This window comes from Lutra lutra, chromosome 7, assembly GCF_902655055.1.
Source record: "Lutra lutra chromosome 7, mLutLut1.2, whole genome shotgun sequence".
Lineage (NCBI taxonomy): Eukaryota > Metazoa > Chordata > Mammalia > Carnivora > Mustelidae > Lutra > Lutra lutra.
This window is the reverse complement of record NC_062284.1, coordinates 136,869,793-136,895,195: the sequence shown is the minus strand read 5'-3', so window position 1 is coordinate 136,895,195 and position 25,403 is coordinate 136,869,793. Positions and strand designations below refer to the sequence as shown.

Genomic DNA, 25,403 nt, shown 5'->3' with positions numbered 1-25,403 from the left:
TGGTGGCAAGGAAATGGCAGGTGTCTCGCTGAGGGCTGAGGGACGGGGTGAGGACAGGGGTGAGGTCAGCTACTGAGAGCTGAAGGACAGGGGTGAGGGACAGGGGAAGACATGGAGGAGTGGGGCTTCTGGAACATCTGCTTCCTATGAAAGATGAGACAGAGAAGCAGCCATCAGATGAGCACGGATGGAGAAGAGGTAGGTATCCGGTGAGCAAGCAGGTGCATGCTGAGGTGAATCGATCATAACCCGTGTTTTAGACTGCCTCTCGCAGTGTCAACACAATTAGATTTGTCCCTTTGCAGACCATGAGTCACCAAATCGACATATGTGCTATAACGCGTCATGCCACCTAACAATGACTTACGCGTTCATCGACTTTCCTGTGGTCTTAGATTTGGGGAGAACTTTTCGTGGCACTAATCAAACCTAGAGTATTGAGATGAAGCTCTAGTGGGACTTGGTCACTAGAGAACCAACTCGGAGAATGGAAAACAAGCCCAGGAAAACAGGTGAAAGATAACTGCACAGTATGTAAATGTCAAGTATTAAGTGAGAAACCAGAGCGACATGAGTGAGTTTGGTTGAATGTGAAAAATTCAGTTAAATGGGTTATTTGGCATCACGCAGACTCAGTTTTTAGATTAAAATTTGGTTTGGAAATTGAGATCTATTAGCCTTTTTATAACTCTACTGAGTCAATCAAACTAGTTGGCAATCATAATCCAAATCTGAAATGGTTAGCTTAGGCTGAGCTACTTGCTATAGAAAATAGAAGCTTGGTAAAACAATCTTCGGAGCCCCAGGTCAACCTAACAAAAGGTGGGCATTTAATTATCAGAGAACTAACCAAACAAAGGCTCTCACCCTCTGTTCCTCACATAGCTTCATCACTAAATAGAGAAACAGAGTCAGCCCTCTTTGGTGTGGATGGAATGACTCCACCCAGACCCCTTAGCTGTTGAGGTTGGTTACCCTGTCTTTCTCCTTGCCCCTTGCCTGTTGGCTTTCGGACGTTCCATTATTCACTACCACTTATCACCAAAAGGAAGACACAACATGAAACCTTTAAACATTAAGAACCCTAATAAAGCCTGGAGAGTTGAAACTATCTGTCAAACATAGGATTGGGTATTTTTGTGTGGGATTTAATTATCTAACTCTCCTTTTTTGAAAAAAAACAATGGATGGAGGAGATAAGATAAAATGTATGTCAATATTATGGTTTTGAAAAAAAAAAGTCTGTCGATAGTTTGGTTTTGTGGACGTCACAATTCCTGGTCATAAGGAAAGATATTACAGTGACAAGCTCACAGAACTATGGCCAGAAAGTACTAACCAAGATACCGAAATAGTCTGATCCAAGTGTTGGCCGCTAGAGCCTATCACAGTAACAAACTGTGGCATATTCGTAGCACACGTGTGTTGCAAAGGGCTTCCGCATGTGTAATCTTGCAACTCAAATGACCCATTTAATTACAAAAGAAAAAGAAAAAAGAAAAACCAAACACGAAAGGCAGTCATTCCAGAGAACAGCATTGTGGCAGGACTACCGGCTTGGAAAGGAGTACGTGTGCAGAATGTGGGAACAAGGTCAGAAAATGCGGAGTGATCATGTTTAAAATAGACATGTCATGGTGATAAAGTCTTACTTTAAAACTGAGGTAAGATGCAGTCCCACCGTATGAGCATGAGGGTGTGCGGCTGCAAGCTGGTCACCCTGCTAACTAAAACACAGAGCTCATATTCCCAAACCTACCGGCAGATCACGACATCACTAAGCTGCAATCGTTAGTATTACTATTAATATGCCCTTATTTGGGGGGAATGCTTCACAAAACAGAGACTATTGATAATGTGGTGTTTTTTATTTTGTTTCTGGTTTTTAATTTGCATCATGAAATCACAGATCCATTCCCTCCTTATGCATTGATATCGCTTAACCCCAGAGAGATTACCTAGCCTCTGGAATCTGGTCTTAGACGACAAAGACTTGGACCAGCCCCAATGGACAATGAGGTGACTCTGGAACACTTGGAAAGTTTAAAGAGACTTATTCATCACCTTCAGGTTTTGTTTTTTTAATTACTTGAACCACAGAACACAAGAGAACATCTAATCCTTCACACGAGAGCAGAGGGGACACAAAGAAAGTGGCATTTAGCTAATCTGAGAGGTAAAACAAGAAGAAAAAGCTTGACCCACCAGTGTCCCAGTTGCTGATGTTATGGGGGGCGCTAGACTGATGTTCCAGCTGTCGCTTCATTAACTGGCTCATTGTCAGAGCTCCCAGGGATCCCCTTTTCATCTGCCTATACTGAGCTATATGGAGGAAATTAGGACATGATTACTAGGGGGAATAAATTTCCACTGCACACAAAGGCTCTACAAATCCATAAAGAATCTTAGATGAACCTTCACTGGCTATTTGCAATTGCTCGGTAAATTGTATGCTCCCGTCCAAGGGGAAAACTAAGGCACACTGCTCTTCCAGGTGCCTTTCTTCCCTCAGTAAAGAATGAAAGAGTGCCTATGAGCACTTCTTTGTACCCGGTAAATATTTACTCCAGTTACAACAATATGATTACTTTCATTTACTTTTTTTAATTTATATACTTTATCTCATTCCAAAAAGGATTCAAGGCATATAACACTAGCTTAACTTTTTTTAATGGAGCTTGTGCATACATAGTTTCAGGCTTCATTATATCCCCATGAGGTCCGTGTGTGTGTGTGTGTGTGTGTGTGTGTGTGTACTTTGAAGTAAAATGACACATATCAACCCCAATTTTTCGAGAAAGAAATTAAAGTAGGTGATATGGTATTACTTGGGAACCAACTAGCAAATGAGGTGGTCACAGAAACCGAAACATGCTGAAGTGTTCAAAGTCAATACTATTTTTAATCTCTATATGAGCCTCTGCCTACTGTTTGGGAAATGCGAATTGAATCACCTTCCACAAGTGTGTTCTAGTACAAATCTTTGTTTTAGAGAGCAGTGGTAACATTTTATCCTGCAGTTAAGCATTGACAAATATCCCACCAATGAAATGTCAAGTTAGGAGCATTTCCAAACCAGAAAAATTGTAAAAAAAAAAAAAAAAGAAAGAAAGAAAGAAACCCACTTCTACCAGTAAAAAAGCAACCTATCTCCTGCTCTCCTATTCCTCTGAGGAAGAGCCCCATCAGTCCCTGCCCCCAGCCCCGTGAGAAAAGCAGAGAATCACTAACGTGACTTTCCTGCATGATCCCAAACTCCTGGACACTGGAGAGCACGTGGTAATTCACTCTTAGGAGGACAATTTCAGAAACTGAAGTTCTTTAAGGACATGCTCTATGAGGGGATGGTAGAAACCGGATGATTGTATGGCCCCTGGAAAGTCTTAAATGTTATATATAGGTTTCACAATCACTGTACCAAGACTGTAACTCGGTGAGATGTGAAATCAATTATAACATTTTTAATGTAATTAGCATGCTGTTTGATTCATGGTAGTCATGGCATGGTTAGCTAGCAAACTGATCCAAAGAGGGGAATGTGACGGGAATTCTTGTGTTTTGGAGTCCATGTTGACTAAATTGACAATAATGGCTATGCCAACCAACACAGAAGATCTCTGACTCCTGTTGACTGGTGAAATTTACAGTGTTACGACTCACTTGAAACAGTGCAACTTCAGGTCAAATGCAAAAGCAGAAATCTTGTATGAGACTCAACCAATTTAAAAATGAGTATGCTCAAAGGAGGATTTAAAACCTCTAGTGATTTCATAATTTCTCCGATTCTCACTTATGTGTGAAGACAGCACAGTTCCCTGAGAGTAAAATCCCTTAACCTTCAGCTCAGCATGTGAGGTGCTGGGCATGATGCCTCCAAGAACACACCACTAACAGCCATCCAGTGCATGCTTTTAATGGAGAGGAGGAGGAAGGTGGAAATCTAATGATGTACTCTGCTGAGTCTAGAAAAGCAAGAGTCAGTCATGACTCTAGGATCATGAGACACTGGATACACTTATTTCATGACACATGTAACTAGCACTGAAGTCCGGCTGACTTAGTCACCCTACCTCAAATGACATCCAACTTGGAATCCTGATTAGAATTCACTATCTTCCTATTTTGGGGGATGATTCATATAAATAAGGAGGAGAAAATATACTTTCATGATTATAGTATGGGGGCTTACCAATGGGCATTCTATCATGTTATTAAACAGATTTTTATGATACAAGAACAATTAAATCCAAAACTAGCTGTTCTTCTTTGCTACCAAAAGGGTAAGTAACTCTCACTTGAAAACACTTTCTTAGAATTTCTATAATCTCTATTATAAGTGAATTTGAGTTATTCTAAGGCAGTGTGTAACACCAAAAAAAGAGCACAGATTTGCCAATCAAACAGACCTGATATCAATCCCTGTCTCTGTCACTTAGTAGCTACCCAACCTTAGGCAAGTCATTTAGCCTCTCCAACCTCTGTTTCCTAGTCTATAAAATGGGGTCACTGATATTTGCCATGCAGGGCCAATGTCGGGACTGAGTAAAAGAACATGTGTGTAACCATTTGGCACAGTGCCCAGCACATGGTAAGTGTCAAATAAATGGGAACTATTATTAACTATTACGACTATGAACTCCTCGAATAAGGGGTATCTCTTATTTTTTCACCTCGGATCCCCAGTGGCAAGCACAGTGCCCAGCACCCAGCAGACACTTAATAAATAGTTGCTGAATGAATGAATGCATGAATGAATGAGTCATGAAGGTGACGATGTTGTTCCATACTATCAGTCCAGCATTTGAGCTAAGATCTCTATCTGGTTTTTGGAATCATCCTCATTTGAAAAGATGGTCAAATGAAAATTAACTAGCTCCTCATGCAGCGTCTATAGGGAGCACAAAACTGACCAGCAGGTGGCATGAGGGCTTGCAGGAGCTGTGCCTCCGTATCGCTGACTCCTGCTGAGAACTTCCCAAGCTAAGGTCTCTCAACGGGTCCACCGAGCCAGGTGGACACCCTTACCTTCACCTCAACAGAACTCACACTCCTCAAGGACAAAATCTAGGACCCAACCACAGAAGGCTGTTTCAAAATAGTTGCCCCCTACAGATCCTGTAAAATTTCACACCATTTTTATTTTCAGAACCAAAAGGATTGGATTCCATCATGACTCTGGGATCATGATCTATCTGTTATATTTATTTTGTGATAACCTAGATAAGGTTTTTTCACTGATGGAAGTGATTCAAATAAAACAACGGGGTTCAATGTAAAATTCTGTCGTGAACAATGCTTTCCACTTGTCCCAGAACTAGTTCCAAGCCTTATGTTTAAGCTACTCATCGATAACTCTTACGTTTTTTGGAATTATGAAATTCAGTGATTATTCCTTCACAGATTGGGACTCTTGGCCAATCAGTAATGGTACCGATGTATCAAACACTTGAGATGTTGACAGAACTGAGCCTATGCTTCAGGATCCCTGAGATCTTACCGCCAAGTGTCCCCCAGGAAGGTAGCATGACGTATATAAAGAAAAAACCCTGACCCCAGGAGTGTGAACATTGAAAACAACGTGGCACGTATTGTTCCAAAATCAACATAAAGGTGAAAAGATCACCGAAGGAATTCTTACTTGATATTGAGGAGTGGCCACTTGTTTCTGGCACACCAGCTTCTAATGTAGGGGCAGACGAGGATTCCCGTGGCATTTCCAAAGTTGAAAGTCCTTTAGTAGAGGGATCTACAAACAGAAATATTATTTAAAGCTCAAAACATTGATGACAAACAAGTTCAAGAACCTTCTCCGTATCTTTTGCTTCCCAACTAATACACCCATTCAAATCATTCTGTATGTTCTGGCCCTACCAATTACTTTAATGGAATTATATACATGCTGGTTTCCAAATTCCATCAGAGGTGTTTCCCCATTACATTCTGTATCTGGGGCTATGCCTCTCGGAGATTAACAAAAGCACAGTTCCAGAGCTAAAGCCTGGAGCCAGGCGCTTCACCTTTCCAGAACTGAATTCCTTTTCATCTGTTACCTAAAGATGCTTACAGTTCATTCCACCTACATCATTCCACCACTCCACCTCTTCCTGGCAACTTGTTACTCATTAATTACATCTCAATTATACAGACAGTTCCTCCTCCAGAAGGTCTTCAAGGAACTCCCCTTCCCCCAAAAAAATACAAATGAAAAAAATGGGTCATGTGATCCTTTTACGTAATCCCAGGACACCCTGTCCTTAACCTTTCCCAAACTCAACACACTCTAATGTCATTATCCATTGACTTGTCTAGAACCTGTGCTAAGCCATAAGTAATTTAGGAGCAGGGTCTTTCTAACTTAGAATAAATACAATGAATGCAGATTTTTTATTATATTAGGTGAGCAAGAAATAGACTGTATCATTTACTCCTTCTATTTGGCGAATGTATCTAAGAAGAAATATTTTCTGCATACACTACAGTCTTATGAATTCATCAACAATGGGAAAGAAGCTGTCCCACACTATTCTAGGTAAAGATTGTCCTTTAAAGCTCTGAGAAACAAACTGAGCATTTTGGAGGGGACTGGGATGGGGGAGTTGGGTGAGCCTGGTGGTGGGTATTAAGGAGGGCACGTATTGCATGGAGCACTGGGTGTGGTGCATAAACAATGAATTTTGGAACACTGAAAAAAAATTAAATTAAATTAAATTGAAAAAAAAACTTTTACAAATTTTAATGGTTTATCATAGCATTCCCCTGCCCCCAAATTCTTCACAAATCTCCTGGCCATCTTAAGCAATACTATACACTGAACAGATTGAGGTGCCTGGAGTTACCCTATAGGTGTCCACGAATGTCCCATGTTACTTGGGGACGCCTCCCTAAATGGCTTCAAGTTCTCAAGCTTCACGATGATTCTGTCTCATTCTTTTCCTATTGTCAATTATTTTCCTGTCACAGAGCAAGTCACCATACATTCATGCACACATACAAACTGAAGTATGAAGATGTTATTCTGTCCTTGGATGATCACTATACTTGTCAGAAATAAAAGTAAAATCAACCTTAAATGAGAGTCTGGGAGGAAAGCTTCTAAGCACTGATGCTGGAACATCCAGTTTTGATTCTCAGAGGTCTTTCTGAATGGATATGGTTGCCAGAATAACCATTTTTTGATGGAAAAAAAGTGTGTTTCCTGAACCCTCTTGAGTAAGCACAAAATAGCAACTTGCTTTAAATTACCTTAGTCACTAAGATATCAGAGGTTAGGCTATTACTTTTCTCTTAGGTATTCTCCCCAAACCACTAGTTCAAAACATACACAATCCAAAAAAAAAAAAAAAATTAGGATTAAATAAATAAAAACATGCACAAATCACCTCTCTTCACCCTCACCTGCCTCTGTTTCATGTATGCACTCCTAGGGCATAATATTCTCACCAATAATGTAGAATGAGAAAGCTTGAAGCTCATTTTCTAGAATTCTTTGAAAGCTCATTGAGATTTTTAGAGTTTTGCTAGGCTAACTAAAATCTTTGCTGTATCTTTAATTTTAAAGAAATGCCATTACTATAAGGTACTTGGTAATAATCATTGGTGTACAAAGATTCCATATGCCAGGCAATTTTTGCTCAGTCTTAAATCATTCTATGAAACCTTCCATTTGTATACAGTTTAAAGACAACAAAAATTGGAATAAACCTATGCCTTAGCTTAAAATACTTTTATTCAGTTTTTATAGTGATGTGCAGAAAATGCTATAACCATTCATTCATTCATTCATTCACTCATCAGATATTTGCCAAAACTCTTCTAGGCACTTGGGATATAATCAGTGAACAAACTAGGCAAGAATCCTTTCATTTTAGTGCGGAGAGACAGACAATAACACACATAAAAGTAAAATTATATGTTAGAAGAGTAATTCTCTGTAGAACAGAGACAAGAAGGGATTCCAAGATGCCAGACAGGGGTGATAAGCTGGGGTGTGGTCCAGGTCTCATTGGGAATCTGGTGTTTGATCAAAGGATCAATAGAAGGGAGAGAGGGAACAGGCAGACTCGTGGGGAAAACAGCTTCAGGCTGAGGAAGTAGGCAGCGCAAAGGCCCTCAGGTGGAACCATGCCGGGAGTGTTTCAAGAAATGGCAGGGGCCACCATGTCTGTGTAGAAGCAATGAGGCAAGAGCAGCACACAATGAAGTCTGAGAGCTAACGAGAATCAAGACCACAGAGCACTCCAGAAATATCAAGGACCTGAGTTTTTACTATGAAAGAAATGGGGAACCAACTGGGAGTTTTAATCAGAGGAACGCTATCGTCTCATGTCTTTTAAAGGGTCACTCTAGCTGCTGTGTTGGGAAGATAGGACGAAGGCAGGGGACCAGTTAGGAAGTTACAATCACTGACCCAGTGAGAGGTATGGGGGCTCAGAGCAGAGTGGAAGCAGGAGATAAAGTAGGAGGGGACCAGATTCTGGATATACTTTGAAGGTAGATTAAGGTGACCAGACAAAATGGAGGACGTCCAGTTAAAACTTAATTTCAGATAAACAGCAGATAACTTTTTATTATGAGCACATCCCATGTAATACTTGATAGACACAGCTCCAATTCTTCACCCCGCCCTGAATCCATGCCCTTTGCCACGTGACCGAGAAGTTCCCCTCTCATAAGAGGCAGGGTATATTTCCCTCTTGACTTTGGGTTTGGCCAGGTGATTTGTTTTGGCTAAAGAAATGTTTACAGGCATACCAAGACCAAAGGCTTGCAAAGTGCCTGTGCGATTAGACTTGCTCTCTTGTGCCTTTGCCATCACCATGAGAAGATATTCCCAGGCTTCAGGGGTCCCAGGGAGGTTGGCCACCCATCCCAGCTCAGCCTAGATTAGCCAAGTCAGTGACCAAATGGACTTACCATTACATGTTGTTGAGATGTTGTCCTTATTTGTTACACAGCATTATTCCAGCAGTAGGCAACTGAGTGAGTTGTCTCAGCATACAGACAATATGTAAAATCATAAAACCAGATGAGATCACCCAGACAGTGAGTGTGGACAGAGGAATGAGACCCTAGGACACTCCCTCCTTAGGGAGAGAAGGAGGAACCAACAAGAGATTGAGAAAGAGTGACCACTGAATAAGCAGAAAACCAAGAGAGTAGGGTATCCAGGAAGCCAAGCAAAGTGGGGAGATAAGAGCTAAGAACTGACTGCTGGAGGTCATTGGTCACCTTGACAAGTGATGTTTGGGCAAACCACTGGAGATGAAAACTTTTAGGAATGATTAATTCTTTTTAGAAAGAACAGAATGGGAGAAAATTAGAGATAATGACTGTATAGGCAACTGTTTAATACGTTTTGCTAAGAGGGGAGGAGCAAAATGAGATAATTGGAAGAATCAGGATCTAGAACTTTTTTTAAGAGAGAAATAAAATCATGTTCATATGCTCAAGTCAAGAATACCTTGTGTGGGAGGGGGGATAACAGGGGTTGGGAGAGAAAGAAGGGAGAATTTCTGGGCCTATATCCCTGAGTAGGCAAGAGAAATGGAATCTTGTCAACGTGTGGAAAAGCTGGCTGTAAACAGTAAAACTAGACAGTTCACCTGTAGCCCCAGCCAGGTGTACAAGTGCAGATACCGGAAGGCAAGCAGATGAGGTAGTAGGAGGCTGTAGAAATTTCTGCTGATTATGTCAAACAGGAAGAGTTATCAGAAGTTTGGGAAGACAAGTAGCCATGAAATGGTCACTCAGGAGAATGGAAATGGGAATGGACCAGGGAAATACAGTATTGTGGCCAGGTGTTTAAGGACCCAGCTGGGATTTATGGTCACGATTTTAAAATGAGACCAGTCAATACTGTTATGTGATTCTCTCCAGTCACAATCACCGGATAAGCACAGGTGCAGGTAGACAGAAAGGTGGACCTGACAAGGCATGTGTTTGGCCAAGCAGGTCTGAAAGAGCAAAGGCCAAGAGGGTGCAGGGAAGGCTACACTCATTGATGAGTAAGGAAGAGGAGAGAAAACGCAAAGTAGGGTAAGCACATGAAAGGACCAATACAGAGCTGTCCCGAGAGAGAGGAAATGGAAACCAGAGGATGGGAGGCATGAGAACGACATTGTGGAAAGGCTGCCCTTGTTGCTAAAGACAAGGTCTGCATTATGACTATGGGAATGAATCACGGAGGGTGAAGGATAAAAACAAAGTCATCAGAGAAGATGAGTTCAAGGAACTGAGAAGCTGGAGCTTCAGAGGGGTCCGTCTACTCTAATACTGGAGTCAGTAAGAATTTAGGCAGAAATAGTTTAGACAAGAATGAAAAAAAGAGCTAGGAGTCAAACTGTCACCAGATAATTGTCCTCAGGGGTCAGTAGTATGAGATTCAGAACTGGATTTTTTTTTTAAGATTTTATTTATTTATTTGACACAGAGAGAGAGAGAGAGATCACAAGTAGGTGGAGAGGCAGGCAGAGAGAGAGAGAGAGAGGGAAGCAGGTTCCCCGCTGAGCAGAGAGCCCAATGCGGGGCTGGATCCCAGGACCCTGAGATCATGACCTGAGCGGAAAGCAGTGGCTTAACCCACTGAGCCACTCAGGCGCCCAGAACTGGATGTTTTTAGAGACAAGGTGGGAATGTTCTGAAAGGGGCAGCAGTGAGCAAGGAAGGGGTCTACCCCTCACCCAAGCCCAAGGGCACAAGGCAGTGAGGAAAGCAGGGTCCCTGGGGGAGAGCCGAGTTTCCGCTAGACTAGGGCGTGAAGGGAGTCGTCAGATGAGAGCATATATGGGATTTTGCTCATGAAGGACGGAGGAAGAGTTCAGTAGTTAGCGTAAGGTAGGATGAAAGTTCAGAACAGATGTGCAGAGCCTTATGGAAGTTAGAAGAATGACCTGGGACTTCCTTCAGAGACTGACATGAACAGAGGGAAGTGCACAGTGTAATTGGACCTCGTGGCTCAAGGCAATCAGCAGCAGCAAGGCTCTGAGTTCAGAAGGACCAGAAGCCGTAGCTGTCTGGGCCTGCCTTTACTCTAGCGGTAGAGGCAAGAGGGTCTAGTGAGGCCTGTGTCTTCCTCTGAGCCCAGGCCTTCTTCTAGCACCAGTGAGGGAGGAACGGTAGGTCAGTGTGTCTGTGAGAGCTGGGACATGATACAGATACAAAACTATTCTGACAGTATTACATATATTATAAACATTTTAAAGATATATTATCATAATTATCAGATGCTTTCCTCTTGTTCTGATAGTAAGTGTATTAATAGGAAACCAATCTCTTCCCTGGTAGCCTGGGGAACAATCTGACATAGGATGGATAAAGGAAGCAACACGTGTGTGTGTGTGTGTGCATGCACACACACACACACACACACACTACGACCTATATACCATGCACACCCACTCTGTAGACCTTGGATGGTTTCTTATGTATCCACCCTCCAGACCTCTAGAGTCTCGAGGTCAGTGCTCTCCTCCATCTATACGTAGACATTTTCCTGGCTCCAAACCATAAAAAGGTATTCCGGTTTCCCTAGAAACCGTCTTAAACTTTGTTATCACCAGGTTCTTCTTCTCCCACCTGCCTGGCTGGAGCACGACCCTTTCCAAATATACTAACATCCATTCAACAGATTTTTCCAGAACACCTGCAAGGTACACAGCTCAATGCTAGGAGGGAGAGAGCAGCTGAGACTCTCAGGGGATGCCCGGGGCAAGTAAAAGATCTGAATCCCTTGTCTTGGGAGTTGCTTTTGTGTGGAGCAGTGGGAGAGGAAGGACTAGAATCAGGACAATCGTCCTGGCCCTGTGACCATCTGGCATGGGACCCGGGCACATCACTTCCTTAGAGCATCTGCCTCTTCTCACAGAAAAGGATGGGTTTTCCACAACAGGTCTCCAAGTCTCCAAGATCTTTGCCAGTCCTCAGCAGCCCACAGGCTATGCACCTACTACACTGATAATTTCAAGACAATGTCATTTTTTCTAAAGAATCACAGTCTTCTTTTTCTTTAGATCTGAGCTGAGACACAAAGTGTTGAGATCAGCGTCATGGGAATACTGAAAAAGACTGTTTGAGGATGAGGTGGGCTATCGGCTTGCTGCTTTTTCAAATTATCTTTTTAAAAAACTGTGCCTCCAAGCAAAGGTGAGAAATGAGAGCTAAGGCAGGAAATCCATGAGCTATGACAACTTCGCCATCAGGCAGTGCCCATGGATAAGGGTCTAGGTGGCAACTAGGGTTTTTTGGACACACAATGTCCACCAGACTGCTGACATTCGGTTAGATTCTGTCATCTGCTGTGGAACCCACAGGATTATAGTCGATTCTCAACCATTCCAAGCAATTTTTGCTTTATTTTAGCCCTTCATGTTTGTTCCCTTCTTTGGACAATGTATCAAAGTTGGCTAAAGTGTGGAAAAACAAAGAAGGCAGAAAGAGTTCAAATTAATGACTTTGCTGTTTGAGGAGGGCTGAGATGGTATCTGGGCTAGCTTGATAAGAATTAACCACTGCCTCCTAGTGCCGAGGATGGTCAAGAATGGATTGTTAAAGGTTGCAAAGCAACAAACACGGAAACGTTTATGGAACCCGTAGAACCACATCTGAACCCAGCACGCTGCGGTAAGCGGGAGGGTTCAGAGTGACTCTGAGGCAATTATAATGTCACTCTCTGACATTATAAGATAGAGAGCATATAAGAGTGACGCATACTCAGTGCCGAGACCTGCATGAGAAAGATGCACAAACCTGCGCGTGAGGCTGGGAGGAATAAGGGGGATGAGCTTACCTGGGTCTTTCTGTTCTCCCAGCTTGTCCAGAATGTTGAAGGAGATGTCCAGATACTCTCTCTGGATGGCACTGACAGCGATCTTGCGCTGTTTCCTCTGCCTGGGGACAATCTGGATCTTGAATTCGGATTCCTCAGCTCCCTCCTCTTCCGCCTTCCTCTCGGGATTCTGTTCTGTGTCCGACTCGGCGCTGGTGTCGGGCTTCTCACCTTCCGCTGGGTTCTCGGCATCCTCTGGGACTTTGAGGAGGGCAGTTTTTGCCCCTGAACTTGGCACCGGCCCGCCGGGCTTCTCCTCCTCGATGCTGGGCTCAGGGTTGTCGTCCAGTGACCCCTCCGGGAGGGCACAGGACTTCTGGAGGAGGTCTCGCTTTTGTTTAAGCGTGAGCGGGCTGCCGCAGGAGAAGTCCTGGGACTCCTCCGGCCTTGAACGTTCTTCGGAGTCTGCGGGGTCTCCCAGAGCAACGCGGGCGGAGCCCATGGCACCTGCTGACTGGTTATTTCCTGAGTCCTTGGAAGAGAAGTCTTTGGAACAATCCTCCACACTTACTTGCACGAGGGGAGTTGTGCTGAGGCTGAGGATGGAGGGGGGGCTGTGGAGGGAGGGAGAGGAGGGGGCATTTTTACCAGAGGCCCCAGCACTTGCCGGCTCCCCAGTCTCCTCTTCCTCGTCGCTCTCTACTATGCGGAGCGGGGGAAGAGACTCGAACACAAGAGAGTCGCTGTCAGACGTGGAGAGCACCGAGTGCTTTTCAGGCCCAGAGGTGGAGTCGGAGGACAAATCTATCAGGTCTAAATCCTCCTTGGGAGCAGGCTTGAGCGGAGAATCCACTTTGACCTCAAACGTCTCCATGCAGTTTAACCTGACTTCGGGGATCACAGGCCTGCGGGTTTCTTGGAAACTTTCCGCCGCCGGGTTCTCGGGGCCTTCGGGGTCGTCAGGCCTCGCAGCAGAGTTCTGTCTGGGACGTCCGTGGTCATGTCTCTGCATGACATAAGCAGCATGGGCGGGAGGCTTATCTAGGTCACACCGGTCTATGCAGGACTTCCTTCGGTGCTCGTCTAATGTAAACAAGAGGGAGTCTGCATTCCCTATATCAAGAGATTTTTGTTTTAAAGACCGCAGCTTTTTTTTCTGAACGCTTTCTTCTCTCACACAGTGTAGAATGCTGTCTTGTAATGCACCCGTCTCTCTATAATCAGCCGGCTCTATCTCACCTGATTGAAACAGAAAGAGCTAGTACTATTTCACTTGGAGATGCCACCACGTTTTCCCCCCTCCTACTTGGGCATACGACTGGCATAAATCATGATCACAATCCCAGCTCCAACAGGAGGGAAGAATGACTCTCTGGCCAAGTATTTTGGAAAGTTCCTTCTCATTTCAAAAACCCAGAAAACTCTGGAATGAGAGAACCCGAAATGGCAGTTTAAGATCTTATTTCCAAAATCAGGCTTCGGGATAATTCCTCAGCTCTATTCACGTGTGCACGGGACAGGGGGACCGCTTTGGGGCTGAGGCAGATCTGGGAAACTGTATTCAAATCGTGTGGAAGAGAAGCAAACATTTTGCAACAAATCAAATCAAGCAATGGCCCTCTCAGACAATCATGACGTTAATGATGTATCTGTCAAGTCACGTATATATATAAGTGTGGATATATATATACTGTTTGTGCATACATATATATAAAATCAACGATATTAAAATGTGTAGTAACATAATAAAATCAAGATTTCACCCCAAACAAACGGTAGAGTACAACATTTCTGCATAAAATTACTAAGAGGAAAAAATTCATACTTCTCTGCACATTCATCTCAACCGGGTGATATTTCACGGTTTTGCTGCCGCCTATCCTTTTCAATCTTGCAAAAAAAGTTTGAGACTCTTTATTGCAGGGTCCAGTAGGTGTATCATGAATATCAGATTCATCAAAAACACTATCTTCTTCTAATTGGGGAGAGAAAGTCAAAATTACACTTGGGAGGTTACTCTCTCTTAGGCTGTGTCTACACAAGCATTTCCGTGACAGCGTGAGGGAACACAGTCTGCGCTGCTTTCTACACCAGCTCAAGTTCTGGCTATGGCTTTGGTATTTCATCCGGTTGTCCAATTATCCGAATGTTGACAGAGCAACCCGTTACGAGGCTGCCTCTCGTTTTCCGTGTGACCACTGGGCAGCATTTCCAAGAGAGGCATCTCGTTTTTCCAAGAGGGCCTCTGGGGAGTTGGGGGGATTTTTCCAGTGCTCTTAAAATCGGGTAACACACATTTTGGGGATCTGCTGCATGCTCCTTGAACATGCCCGCTTTGGGTGAATTTTCAGGCTAATTTGGCAAGGGAAAATTAAACAAAATGAGTCACACTCGCCCCTTCCAAAAATAGACATATGCCTTCCTGGGACGTGAGAACTGGCATAGACACAGCCTAACAGTACATGCACCTTATACTTTGTGAATGCAAAATACTGTACTCTACATTTGGTAATGAAACACACAACACACAGAAAAAGCTTAGAAAAGCCACTGGTCGTTTCAAAAGCTCCACAAATGATTATGGACTGAAAGAGTAAACGAAGGAAAAAGAAAACAGAAAATAACATTCTCCCCTATTAGAGTTAAGACCCTCCTCTGTGGAGTTTGCCGTGTGCAACTATCACGCACCCCAGAAAGATTCTCTGACTCTGAGGGTCCCGAAACTCCGTACACAAGCCCGTCATGTACAGTGCCTAGCGAGATTCCTGCTGTGTGCTCTTTCATCCCGATTTGGGCCACTTTTAAACCAAAGATAAACCCAAAAACACATTCGTGAGGAAGAGGTTGCTATGTTGCAACCCACAGAGGTCACTTAATAAATGTTTTCCTCTCATCCTTTGGAAAGACCAAAGCCATGTACAAAGCAGCAATTAAATAAATAAATAAATAAATAAAAGGCTACAGAAATGCCCTTCATACCACAGTAAATGGAATTAACCTATTATTCAAGGTGACTATCACTGAAATCATTTGGCCTATACGACAAAATGACGCTCGGGTGTGATGACAACTACGTAAGATTTCTTGAGTACTCAGGGAGTACAAGGGGAGAGCCAGATTTCAAGGACTGATCCTGTCCTAAACACAAGACTCTAAACTAAGTGAAATCTGAAGCAGCAGACGATAGATGAAGTGATCCTACTAGTCTCGTCTTAGTCAAATTAAAAAAAAAAATGAGTGTTAATGATCAAAATGATACAAAACCCCTGCTGAAACTTCTGCAAAGATGACAAAACCTATCAAGTTCCCATGTTTCTAGGCAGATACAACACAGTAATGTTTTCTTTGTGTCCTTAAAAAAAAGGAAATAGTCCCTTTTGAAAAATTGTTTTTCAAGAAAAGAGTTACGTGACTTTCATGACATGATTTTGAAATAATTCTCAAAATGTCCTGAAGGAGAGATGGAAGGACTTCAGGATGGCTCCTCCCCTTCAGAAAGGCTCATTCGAGACTCGCCCAGACACTGAGCCCGGACTGAGGATATCTAGAGTTTAACAGAATCTATCCCATTTTCCAAAAACTGGGACCTAAACTGGGAGACAAGATACTCTTCAGAAAGGATTTGAATGGTACCAGAACTTACAGTTCCATCTATGGCCAGATTCTTGGACCTTTTAGAACTACATGAACTATCCTAGTGAGATATTTCCAGAGCAGTCCTACCAAGTCAGAACACCACAAAGGGTCGTGGGGTGTTTGGCTTTCTCCCAGGATTGGATTAGATGATGTCACCTTTTACAAGTCTAGACTTGTGACTTACACTAAAGATACACACCTTGGTTTTCAGCTCTCACCTGAAAACATCCAGGCTGGGATTTTACTCTATCTAACGTTTTATTCACCTGCCTCCTTTGCAGAAAAGCTATCGATATAAAAAGTGTTGATACTGGAAATAATTTAAACCTATGTTTAAAAATGTCATCTCAGTTGCCTTAAATCATTTTCTTATTGACCAAGGAAGCTAAGGAGAAGCAATTCAGCAAATTTGGACTTCGCACCAAGTTCAGGAGCAAACTAGAGACGACAAGATCATGGCTCCACCGAGTGCCAACTGAGACTTTATTTACTTCATCGCCCAAAGCAAGATGCCTCCAACACACAGGGAAAGGCTTACAAAGGCTCCTTAACCAAGCAGCACACAATTTTCTTTTTTTTTACAAAACATTTCTTATGAAATGGGGTTCAGAAGCATTTCAACTATTTCTCTCGAATGCTCATTTAAAAAATTAAGGCAGTGGCACTCATGGGAAAGTTGGAACATTAATGAAGCCGGAGGTGATTTTTTTGATTCCAGAATGATATCTGGGGGCACTCTGTTATCTCCTAAGAAAAACATCGTACAGAAATATATTACGTATTCAAGCTAAGTTCGGGATGGAATTGAGGCATGTAAAGTACCTTTTTCTTTCTCGCTGTATCTGCTTACGTTACTGTTGTCACTGTACAGAGGCCCCGCGGCGGCATGGGGCTTGCAGCTGTGATACTGAGCGTTGAGTGTGTTGACGGTTATGTGAATCAGATGCAGCAGGACCTTGCTGATATCACAGTCTCGGTATGGATACTGCTCAAGAAAATGGAGGGAGAAAAATACAAACGGTTATTTTGAAGGGTAAGTTTTCCAGGTGATCTTGCTAGATACTTTCCTTGGTATTTCTTGGGGATGAAGAGAATATACTGAGAAGCAAAACCAGAAATTTTTATCATGGCCTTATTGGGACGAGGGACAGTGGTTCCTTCCTCTTGCACCAAACCACGGACGGCAAGGAATGCCCAGTTCGCAGTTACAATTCCTTTTAAGAAAATTACCTGGCATAAACATCTGGTATAGGAATATAATTTGAAATATCTTCTTTGCTTTCTGACATTATAATTCACACACAGATAAAATATGAGATGCTGAGCATAAACACAGATTGTTGATCTCAATCTCCTACAGCTCATAACATATGCTGGAGTGGTCTCTGTTGCTGTCGATTTTCCAATGGCCCTTTACTTCTCAACGCTAATTTTACGTATCCTGATTTGTCCCGTGAAGGTCAGATTACTCTCCTACAAAATTCTCAGTTTAGATACCTTAAGTGTTCTCCTCTCTAAGAGAATGATTCTAGCCCCAAAAGGAGTGACCGTTGGAACTCACCTTGTAAAGGATGACAAGCAAGGCCTTTAACCACATCTGCCGGATGTGAGGTTTTAGGGACCAGAGGGAACAACGAGGTGGCTGTTGGAAATAATGCCGTAGTTGAGGACAAGAGCAGTATTTGAGCACCTGAACCACCAAGGGGAGAAGGTGTTTTCCCAGGTTAATGTTATAGTCCATTACCTGAAATAGGAAAAATATTAATAACTGAAGGAAAACTATAGAGAACACCCATAAACCTAAAGGAAAATGTGACCCATCCAAACAACAGGCAAAAGCTGGACAAGGCATCTCACAAAATGTGGACAGTAATGGCCAGTGACCCTAAAGGGGGAAAAGTTAAACTTCACAAGAAATAAAAGAAACTTGCCAATTAAAATCATTTTATCCACTTAATTATCTAATTATTTGATGTATCTACTAAATTATCCATGGGGAACAATATTTTACTAAAATGTTCCATTGAACTAGCAACTAGAATTAAACTAGAATCAATGAAAACACCTACCATTGGTCATCACTGGGGGAAATGGGCATTCTCCAATGCCACTGGCAAGAGTATTACTCAACACACCCTTTCAGGAGGGCAATTCACCAATATCTATTCAGAAGTGAGGAAAAGTACATAGCCTACAGTACAGCAACTACATGTACCCTAAGGAAAAAATCAGACAACTGTTCCAAGATGTATACGTAAAGATATCCAGCCTTATAGTCACCCTAAATTGAAAATAACCTCCATGTTCAACAATATAAGTTAAATGAAAGATTATTTATATGATAATAGGATACTATGTAGCCATTAAATGGGATATTATACAAATTTATTAACATGATTGACTTCATAATCAATTTTAGGTTTAAAAAGGTTACCTGTATTTATCAATATGTATAATACGATCCCATTACTACAGAAAATGTGTGCACACGCATACACCTGTATATATGTGCAAATGAATGTAATCAATTTGGAGCCAGCAATAACATACTGACACTGATATGTTAGTCACTCATTTTGTGGGCTTCGTGGAGATTTGAATTTAATTTTTTGCTTTATTAAATAAATATGCATAATGTAAATACAGAAAGAGAGAGGTGAGGAGAGAAAGAAGGAAGGGAGGGAAGTTTGGTATCTGAGATGGCACATCGTCTCGTCATCACAAGCAGCTGAGTGTTGGTGGTAAACCCTCCAGCACCAGCACCAGCAAAAGACTGCTATGTACGGATTGCTCCTACTTGGCTTAGCTGTGTTCATTATGTTATAATCTATTTGAGCAAGTTGGTAACAGAGACCTTCACTGAGCTCCTCCCATGGGACAGGCACTGATTAAATGCTCGGCAATGTGTCATCCCTAATCTTTCAAAACAAAAGTCTTTACCAAAGAGCAAAGAAGCAGAGAATACTTAAGGCCTCAACAGATGATAACAGTGGCAGAGTTGAAATTCGTATCGACTTCTCTCTAGCCTCAAGTTCTACACCCTTTGCATACTGGCGTAGCGCTGGTCCAGTTAGCCATACAGAAACCTAATAACTCATCACTTCTGCTCTTGCGTTCATATCTCAGATGAGTTCTCACAGTGCTGGGGACCGGGCAGGATGTTCGTTGCTGAGCTGTCTGAGGTGGTAAGAAGCTGGGACCAAGCAACATGCGTGTCCACCATGGGGGCAATTAAGAGTTAAAGCATGGTAAGTGCACGCCGCGCTGTCAATGACAGCGGCTGGGAGAAGCAAACACATCCAAAGCCAATGACAGTAACATGACATGAAGAAAGTTGTATGCTCAGCTCAGCTCTCCACTTGAAGCCAAAAAGGAGAGAAGATTAAAAAAAAATAAATAAACAAAGTTCTACACTCTGTTATTGTTTAATGGGCAGAGTTTCAGTTTAAGATAATGGAAAATTCTAGAGATGGATAATGATTCCGGTTACATAATAATGCAGATATACCTACAAGCCACTGAATTACATACTTAAAAATGGTTAAAATGGTAAACTTCATGTTAGGTATATTCTACTCACCGTCCCCCAACCCCCAAAGCCCTATACTCCCTATGGGTCTTCCTCATGTTATACTCCCTTCCACATGAGCCTTCCTAATAAAGTCACTTGCACAAACCTTTACACAGAACCTAGGTTGGCTAAATGGAATTTAATGACTTACTTCTACCAAAACCTTAACGATCTGACTCCTGGAAGCTTACACTTACTTGGGCAATTCCTGCAATAAATGCATTAAAGCAAGTTGACAGGCGCATTTTTTGAGGTGCAATCATGAAGCAACCTTCCTGTTGGTCATAGCCGAGCAAGACGTACAGGTGCCGCTTGACCGTGTTGAAGGCCTTCGCGCTGCTGATGTCTGACTCAGCGCTGCTCTCATCCTTGGCCATAAACTTCATGAGCACTGTAATCAGCTGGTGGACGGTCTGGTGGTCAATCCCAGCATCTTCTGGGAGCAGGTCCTTGATGGTGTTGTCATTCTCGGGAGACTGTTGTCCTGTCAGTACAAGAGAGGTCATCAGTGGGTGGCTCCCTCCCAAAGACGCTCACAAGGAAATCTCACTTATTGATAAAACACCATCCCTTCGGCTTCCACTAAATATTTAGAGGGTCTGTTCTGGACCAATGTGAAGGCAAAATATGGTCTACTCAGCAAAGCATTAGTTCAGGGGTGAACATTATTATTTCATCAACAACCAACTAATTTGGAAGTAACAAGGGAATAGAAATTTTAAAAGGCACTATAAAGCAAGGTTCTCTTTGGAAGGCAAGAAAAATACCTAAATAAATTTGTACTTAGCGATTTTTTAAATATCTTGGCAAAGTTTTATCCTCAATGATAAAGAGAAGTTTCCCTTCCAGCTTTGTCCAATAAGCACATAAAAATAACCACAAAAATAATATTCTAACATCCACTGAGCACAAAAGCATCCACTGAGTTCCTGTGCTAAAATTTCTCTCTCAATTTAGGGGTGTCTAGGTGGCTCAGTCAGTTAAGCATCCGCCATCGGCTCAGGTCATGATCCCAGGGTCCTGGGATCAAGCCCTGCATCAGGCTCCCTGCTGAGCAGGGAGTCTGCTTCTCCCTCTCCCACTGCCTGCTGCTCCCCCTGCTTGTGCTCACACGTTTTCTCTCTGTGTCAAATAAGTAAATAAAATCTTTAAAATATATATATTATCTCAGTTCAGTTATGTTCATAAATCAGCTGGTGGAAAATAATGTAAAGTTTTCTTTTCCAAATCCTGAGATATTAGCAATGAGTACTCTATGAAAGATATCGTCAAAATTACAAATAGCAAATCATAAGTCCTGCTGTATGTAATGAGAAACATATAAGGGAGGGGACAGACAGAAAGAAAGAAGCATGAGCTCTTAAAAACAGAAAAATACCACATGAAGGTGAGCTGAAAGTTTACATGGACAGAAAAGAATACCTTAGCCCTTGATTTATTTGTAACCTAACAAATAATTGTATCACAGCAGCTCCCTGACTTTGGCTTTCTCTCTGTTATTTGTCAAAGGCAGAAATTATACCCTGTCTCTGTTTGTTTTTCTGCTTCTTCTGATCTGGTTTAGTTTAGGACTCTTGCTGAAGGAAAGGGGAGATCTACTCTTCTCTGTTTATATTTGGGGACTCATTCCAAATACCCTTCACATCTTAGTCCCTTCTTTGACAGGCGACCTCACACTTTCTAAATGGAAAACAAGATTTTTGCCTGGTGGCTTAGATGAAGCACCCAGGGTTCTCATCGCTCACCCTGCAAGGAAAATTTCTGCTAAACGATGACCGGCTCTGCTTACCAACCATTATAAACCAAACCGGGACCATATCATATCATGCATCTTATAATATCATGTAATTATGGCATAAAAGATACGAGAAGGAGATAGGTAGTAATTTATATCCATTAACTCAACTAATTTGGCAAAACCCGTCTTCCAGGACACAGCCAAGAGAAGCAGGATAGAAGAAATGCTTCTGGGGACTGTGGAAATTAACCATCTCAAGGCCAAACAATTTTCTCTGGAGCAGTGGCACAAAGGTAATGCCAAATTCAGAACTTACTAGTTTCGAACGGTATGTGAGGTAACGAGCTTGGTTGTGTAGTTCTCCCCAGATGCTCCAATTAATGTCCGTCTGGGCAAACGTGATAGGCTGAGGAAGGATCATTATCCATCTCTAGAGCAACAGAGGCAACTAAGTCTCAGGGCCTCTCATTTAGGGGAAAAGTGTCTGATGAACTTCAATACTACCCTAGAACATTCACATTTTCTGTCTCCTAGTCTCTGTATGAAGAGTAAATGTGGGCAACGTACTCTAGGGTAGCTTTCACCCCAAATCATTCATATAAAGCCTAAGGACTTGTTTATTACAGTGTTCCGCATGCATAGATGAGAGCAATCAACAAATTGAAAATACCGTTACTTATGAGGCATGTATCAGCCACCAAGAGAAAAAGCAATTTATGCGGAACACCCTGTTTCACCAAGAGCCCAGAAATGTGAAGCACTGCTGTATATTATAATTAAATTAAATGTTTGGGATAGAAGATCAGGCCAACAGCAATACCTACGTAAATCCTCATAACATAAAATTTTAAAAAGTTTGGAGGACTATTTTTCCAGCATTGAGAAATATTCAGTCTTGATTTCTTTCTTCTCCAGAGTATTACTTTATAGCTACAAGGAGTTATTGCTTTGGGCAAGCCTGGGCCAAGAATGTGACAAGTGTGAGAATGCAGGCTCCCTGCAGGGTTCAATGTTACTGCAGCAGCAAGGGCTGGCTATTACAATGTAGCTTCATTCCTCAATGTGTCTCTGCTCCGTTTGGCAAGGTTTAACAGACCTGGCAGCCCTGTCCTGATCAGCCACTGCCAAGTTCAGACTGGCTAGTTTCCAAGGTCCCCACGTGAAAAATGGAACTAGGGAGCATTTGGGAAGGAGCTGCCCCTTTATTTTATAGCCCAAGAATCCAGAGGCCTCAATACAGAAGAAGGGAGCTCCAAAAAAAGCCCAGCTAAGTCATTGGCTCCTCATTTCATTCTATCCTAGTTCAGGTCTAGAAAATAAATGATCAGGCTTCATCTTTAAATACTTCAAAATTCTTCTTCCCATTGCAAGTAGATGTTTGTTTAAAAAGTATATAACCTGGGGCGTCTGGGTGGCTCAGTTAGTTAAGCATCTGCCTCTTGATTTCGGCTCAGGTCATAACCTCAGTGTCCCGAGACTGACTCCTGCATCAGGTTCTGCACTGCATGTGGAGCCTACTTGAGATTCTCTCTCTCTCTCTCTCTTCTTTTGCCTGCCTCCCCCACCTCAAAATAATAATAATAAGATAAAGCATGTAACCTAACTTTTCCCATCAAATCTTAGTTTCCTAATGAGTAAGTACATTTCACAAATGCCCTATTTTCATTTGAAATACATTTTCACTGATCTCCAGTGTTTTAGCTTCAGTTTCCCGCTCCTTCCTTTGTTTTCCCTGAATGGGAAATAATGAGTGAGCCTTAACAAAGCATTAAATGTACTGAAAAAAAAAAAAAAAAAGAACTAGTTGATGAAACTTTTTGTATAAAGTGAAAAAAATCTTTGTTTCCAAAAACTTACTTCTCTAGTTGCAGGCTATGCAAATCTATGCGTTGTCTATTGTCTTTCTTTAAAATAGCATATGCTTTTCACTGGTATACTCGTCATAAAGGAAATTTCCTTCATCAAATCCCTAAGAAAAATTAGCTTAGAAAAGCTAGAATTTTATTAATAAGGACAATACTACTGTTTTAAGTTATCTACAAAGGGCATGACATTTCCATTTTAAAACTGAATGCCTTTGATATTTCCTCTAAGATGTGACAATTAAAACACTTCTGAATTCTAGTTTTGAATGCTAGCCTATGAAATTCCTCTACGTTTTAACCATAGAGATTTAACTTGTTAAAATTTTTTATTTTATCATTTTGCTAATGAAAACTGTAAGCAACTTCAGAATCACGAGGCAGAGTGATTCCTCCCCTAACTTTATCATGGGCTGAGTCCATCACAGTCTATCCACAGAGTGGTACAACTGACTGAAACTCTACAGGGTCATACAATTTTATTTATTTGATGATTGGAAACCAGGCAGGATCAGGATCTGCTTTTCCAGACTTATGTCTTCTTATTCACCCCCGATGCTCAACATTCTTACCAGCTGGGCTACTCCTAGGTCTCAGAACGTAGCCAACACTTTCCCACCTTTGTGTCTTGCTCAGGGTGATACACCTCTCAGCACCCTGACCCCCAGCCAATCTCGTCCTGTAAATCCCAGTCCTCAGGACCCATTCTTCCCACCTATGCCCACCCTCCTCTCAGCAACTGGATGTGATCTCTAACTTCTGCAAATCCCCAAGGACAAGAGAGGGAGTATGGGAGGGAGGAATGGAGGAAAATTTCCTTTACCATTTCCTAAAATGGGGCAAATTGCAAGGCAGAATTTATTTACTCATTTGTCAATTTCACCTAGGAGAAAAAAAGCTCCTTGAAGGTGAGTGCTATGTCTTAACCCATTTTTATACCCCTCACAGAATATGAGGCAGTGTCTGACATAGACTAGATGCTTATTCTTCAGAAGTGTCTAAGTACACTGAATTCAAATAAATATCTCAGGTAAATATTTCTTCTACACAGGAGGAAAAACTGGTGAGGCCCCCAAAGAGCAAGGAAATAGGGAATATTCCTCTGTGTAAGCTGACCTCTGTCTAACCAACAAGAGACAATCAGGTACAGGGAAGAAGCCCCGCTTCCATGAGCTTCCTCTGCATTTATTCCAGAGAACCCAATGATCAAGCACTATAAATGAGTTTGCTTTATGTTGCTAGTTCTTTTTTTTAAATAATTTTTTAATTATGTTACACCATACAATACATCATTAGTTTTTGATGTAGTGTTCCATGATTCACTGTTTGCATATAACACCCAGTGCTCCACACAATACATGCCCTCCTTAATACCCATCACCGGGCTCACCCATCCTCCCACCCCTCTTCTCTGAAACCCTCAGTCTGGTTCCCAGAGTCCATAGTCTCTCATGGTTCATTTCCCCCTCCGATTCCCCCCCACCATTTTCCCCTTCCAGCTCCTAATGTCCTCCATGCTCATCCTTATGTTCCACAAATAACTGAAACCCTATAATAATTGTCTTTCTCTGTTTGACTTATTTCACTCAGCATAATCTCCTCCAGTCCCATCCATGTCAATGCAAATGGTAGGTATTCATCCTTTCTGATGGCTGAGTAATATTCCACTATGGACTACATCTTTATCCTTTCATCTGTTGAAGGGCATCTCAGCTCCTACCACAGTTTGGCTATTGTGGACATTGCTGCAATGAACAGTGGGGTGCACATGCCTCTTCTTTTCACTACATCTGTATCTTTGGCATAAATATCCAGTATGTTGCTAATTCTAAT

General features: G+C 42.2%; 1 protein-coding gene across 2 annotated transcripts in view; it reads right to left on the bottom strand.

The window, feature by feature from the left end:
- Positions 1-25,403, bottom strand: part of UNC79 (unc-79 homolog, NALCN channel complex subunit) — a 247,835-nt gene that overhangs the window by 66,493 nt on the left and 155,939 nt on the right. For both annotated transcript variants that reach the window (XM_047738927.1, XM_047738926.1), the window contains exons 28-34: positions 20,168-20,454; positions 17,961-18,143; positions 17,222-17,384; positions 14,589-14,738; positions 12,785-14,002; positions 5,639-5,746; positions 2,206-2,322 (exon numbers count right to left, since the gene is read on the bottom strand). In XM_047738927.1, coding sequence (XP_047594883.1) covers positions 2,206-2,322; positions 5,639-5,746; positions 12,785-14,002; positions 14,589-14,738; positions 17,222-17,384; positions 17,961-18,143; positions 20,168-20,454 — 2,226 coding nt within the window. The remainder of the gene's footprint in view (positions 1-2,205; positions 2,323-5,638; positions 5,747-12,784; positions 14,003-14,588; positions 14,739-17,221; positions 17,385-17,960; positions 18,144-20,167; positions 20,455-25,403) is intronic.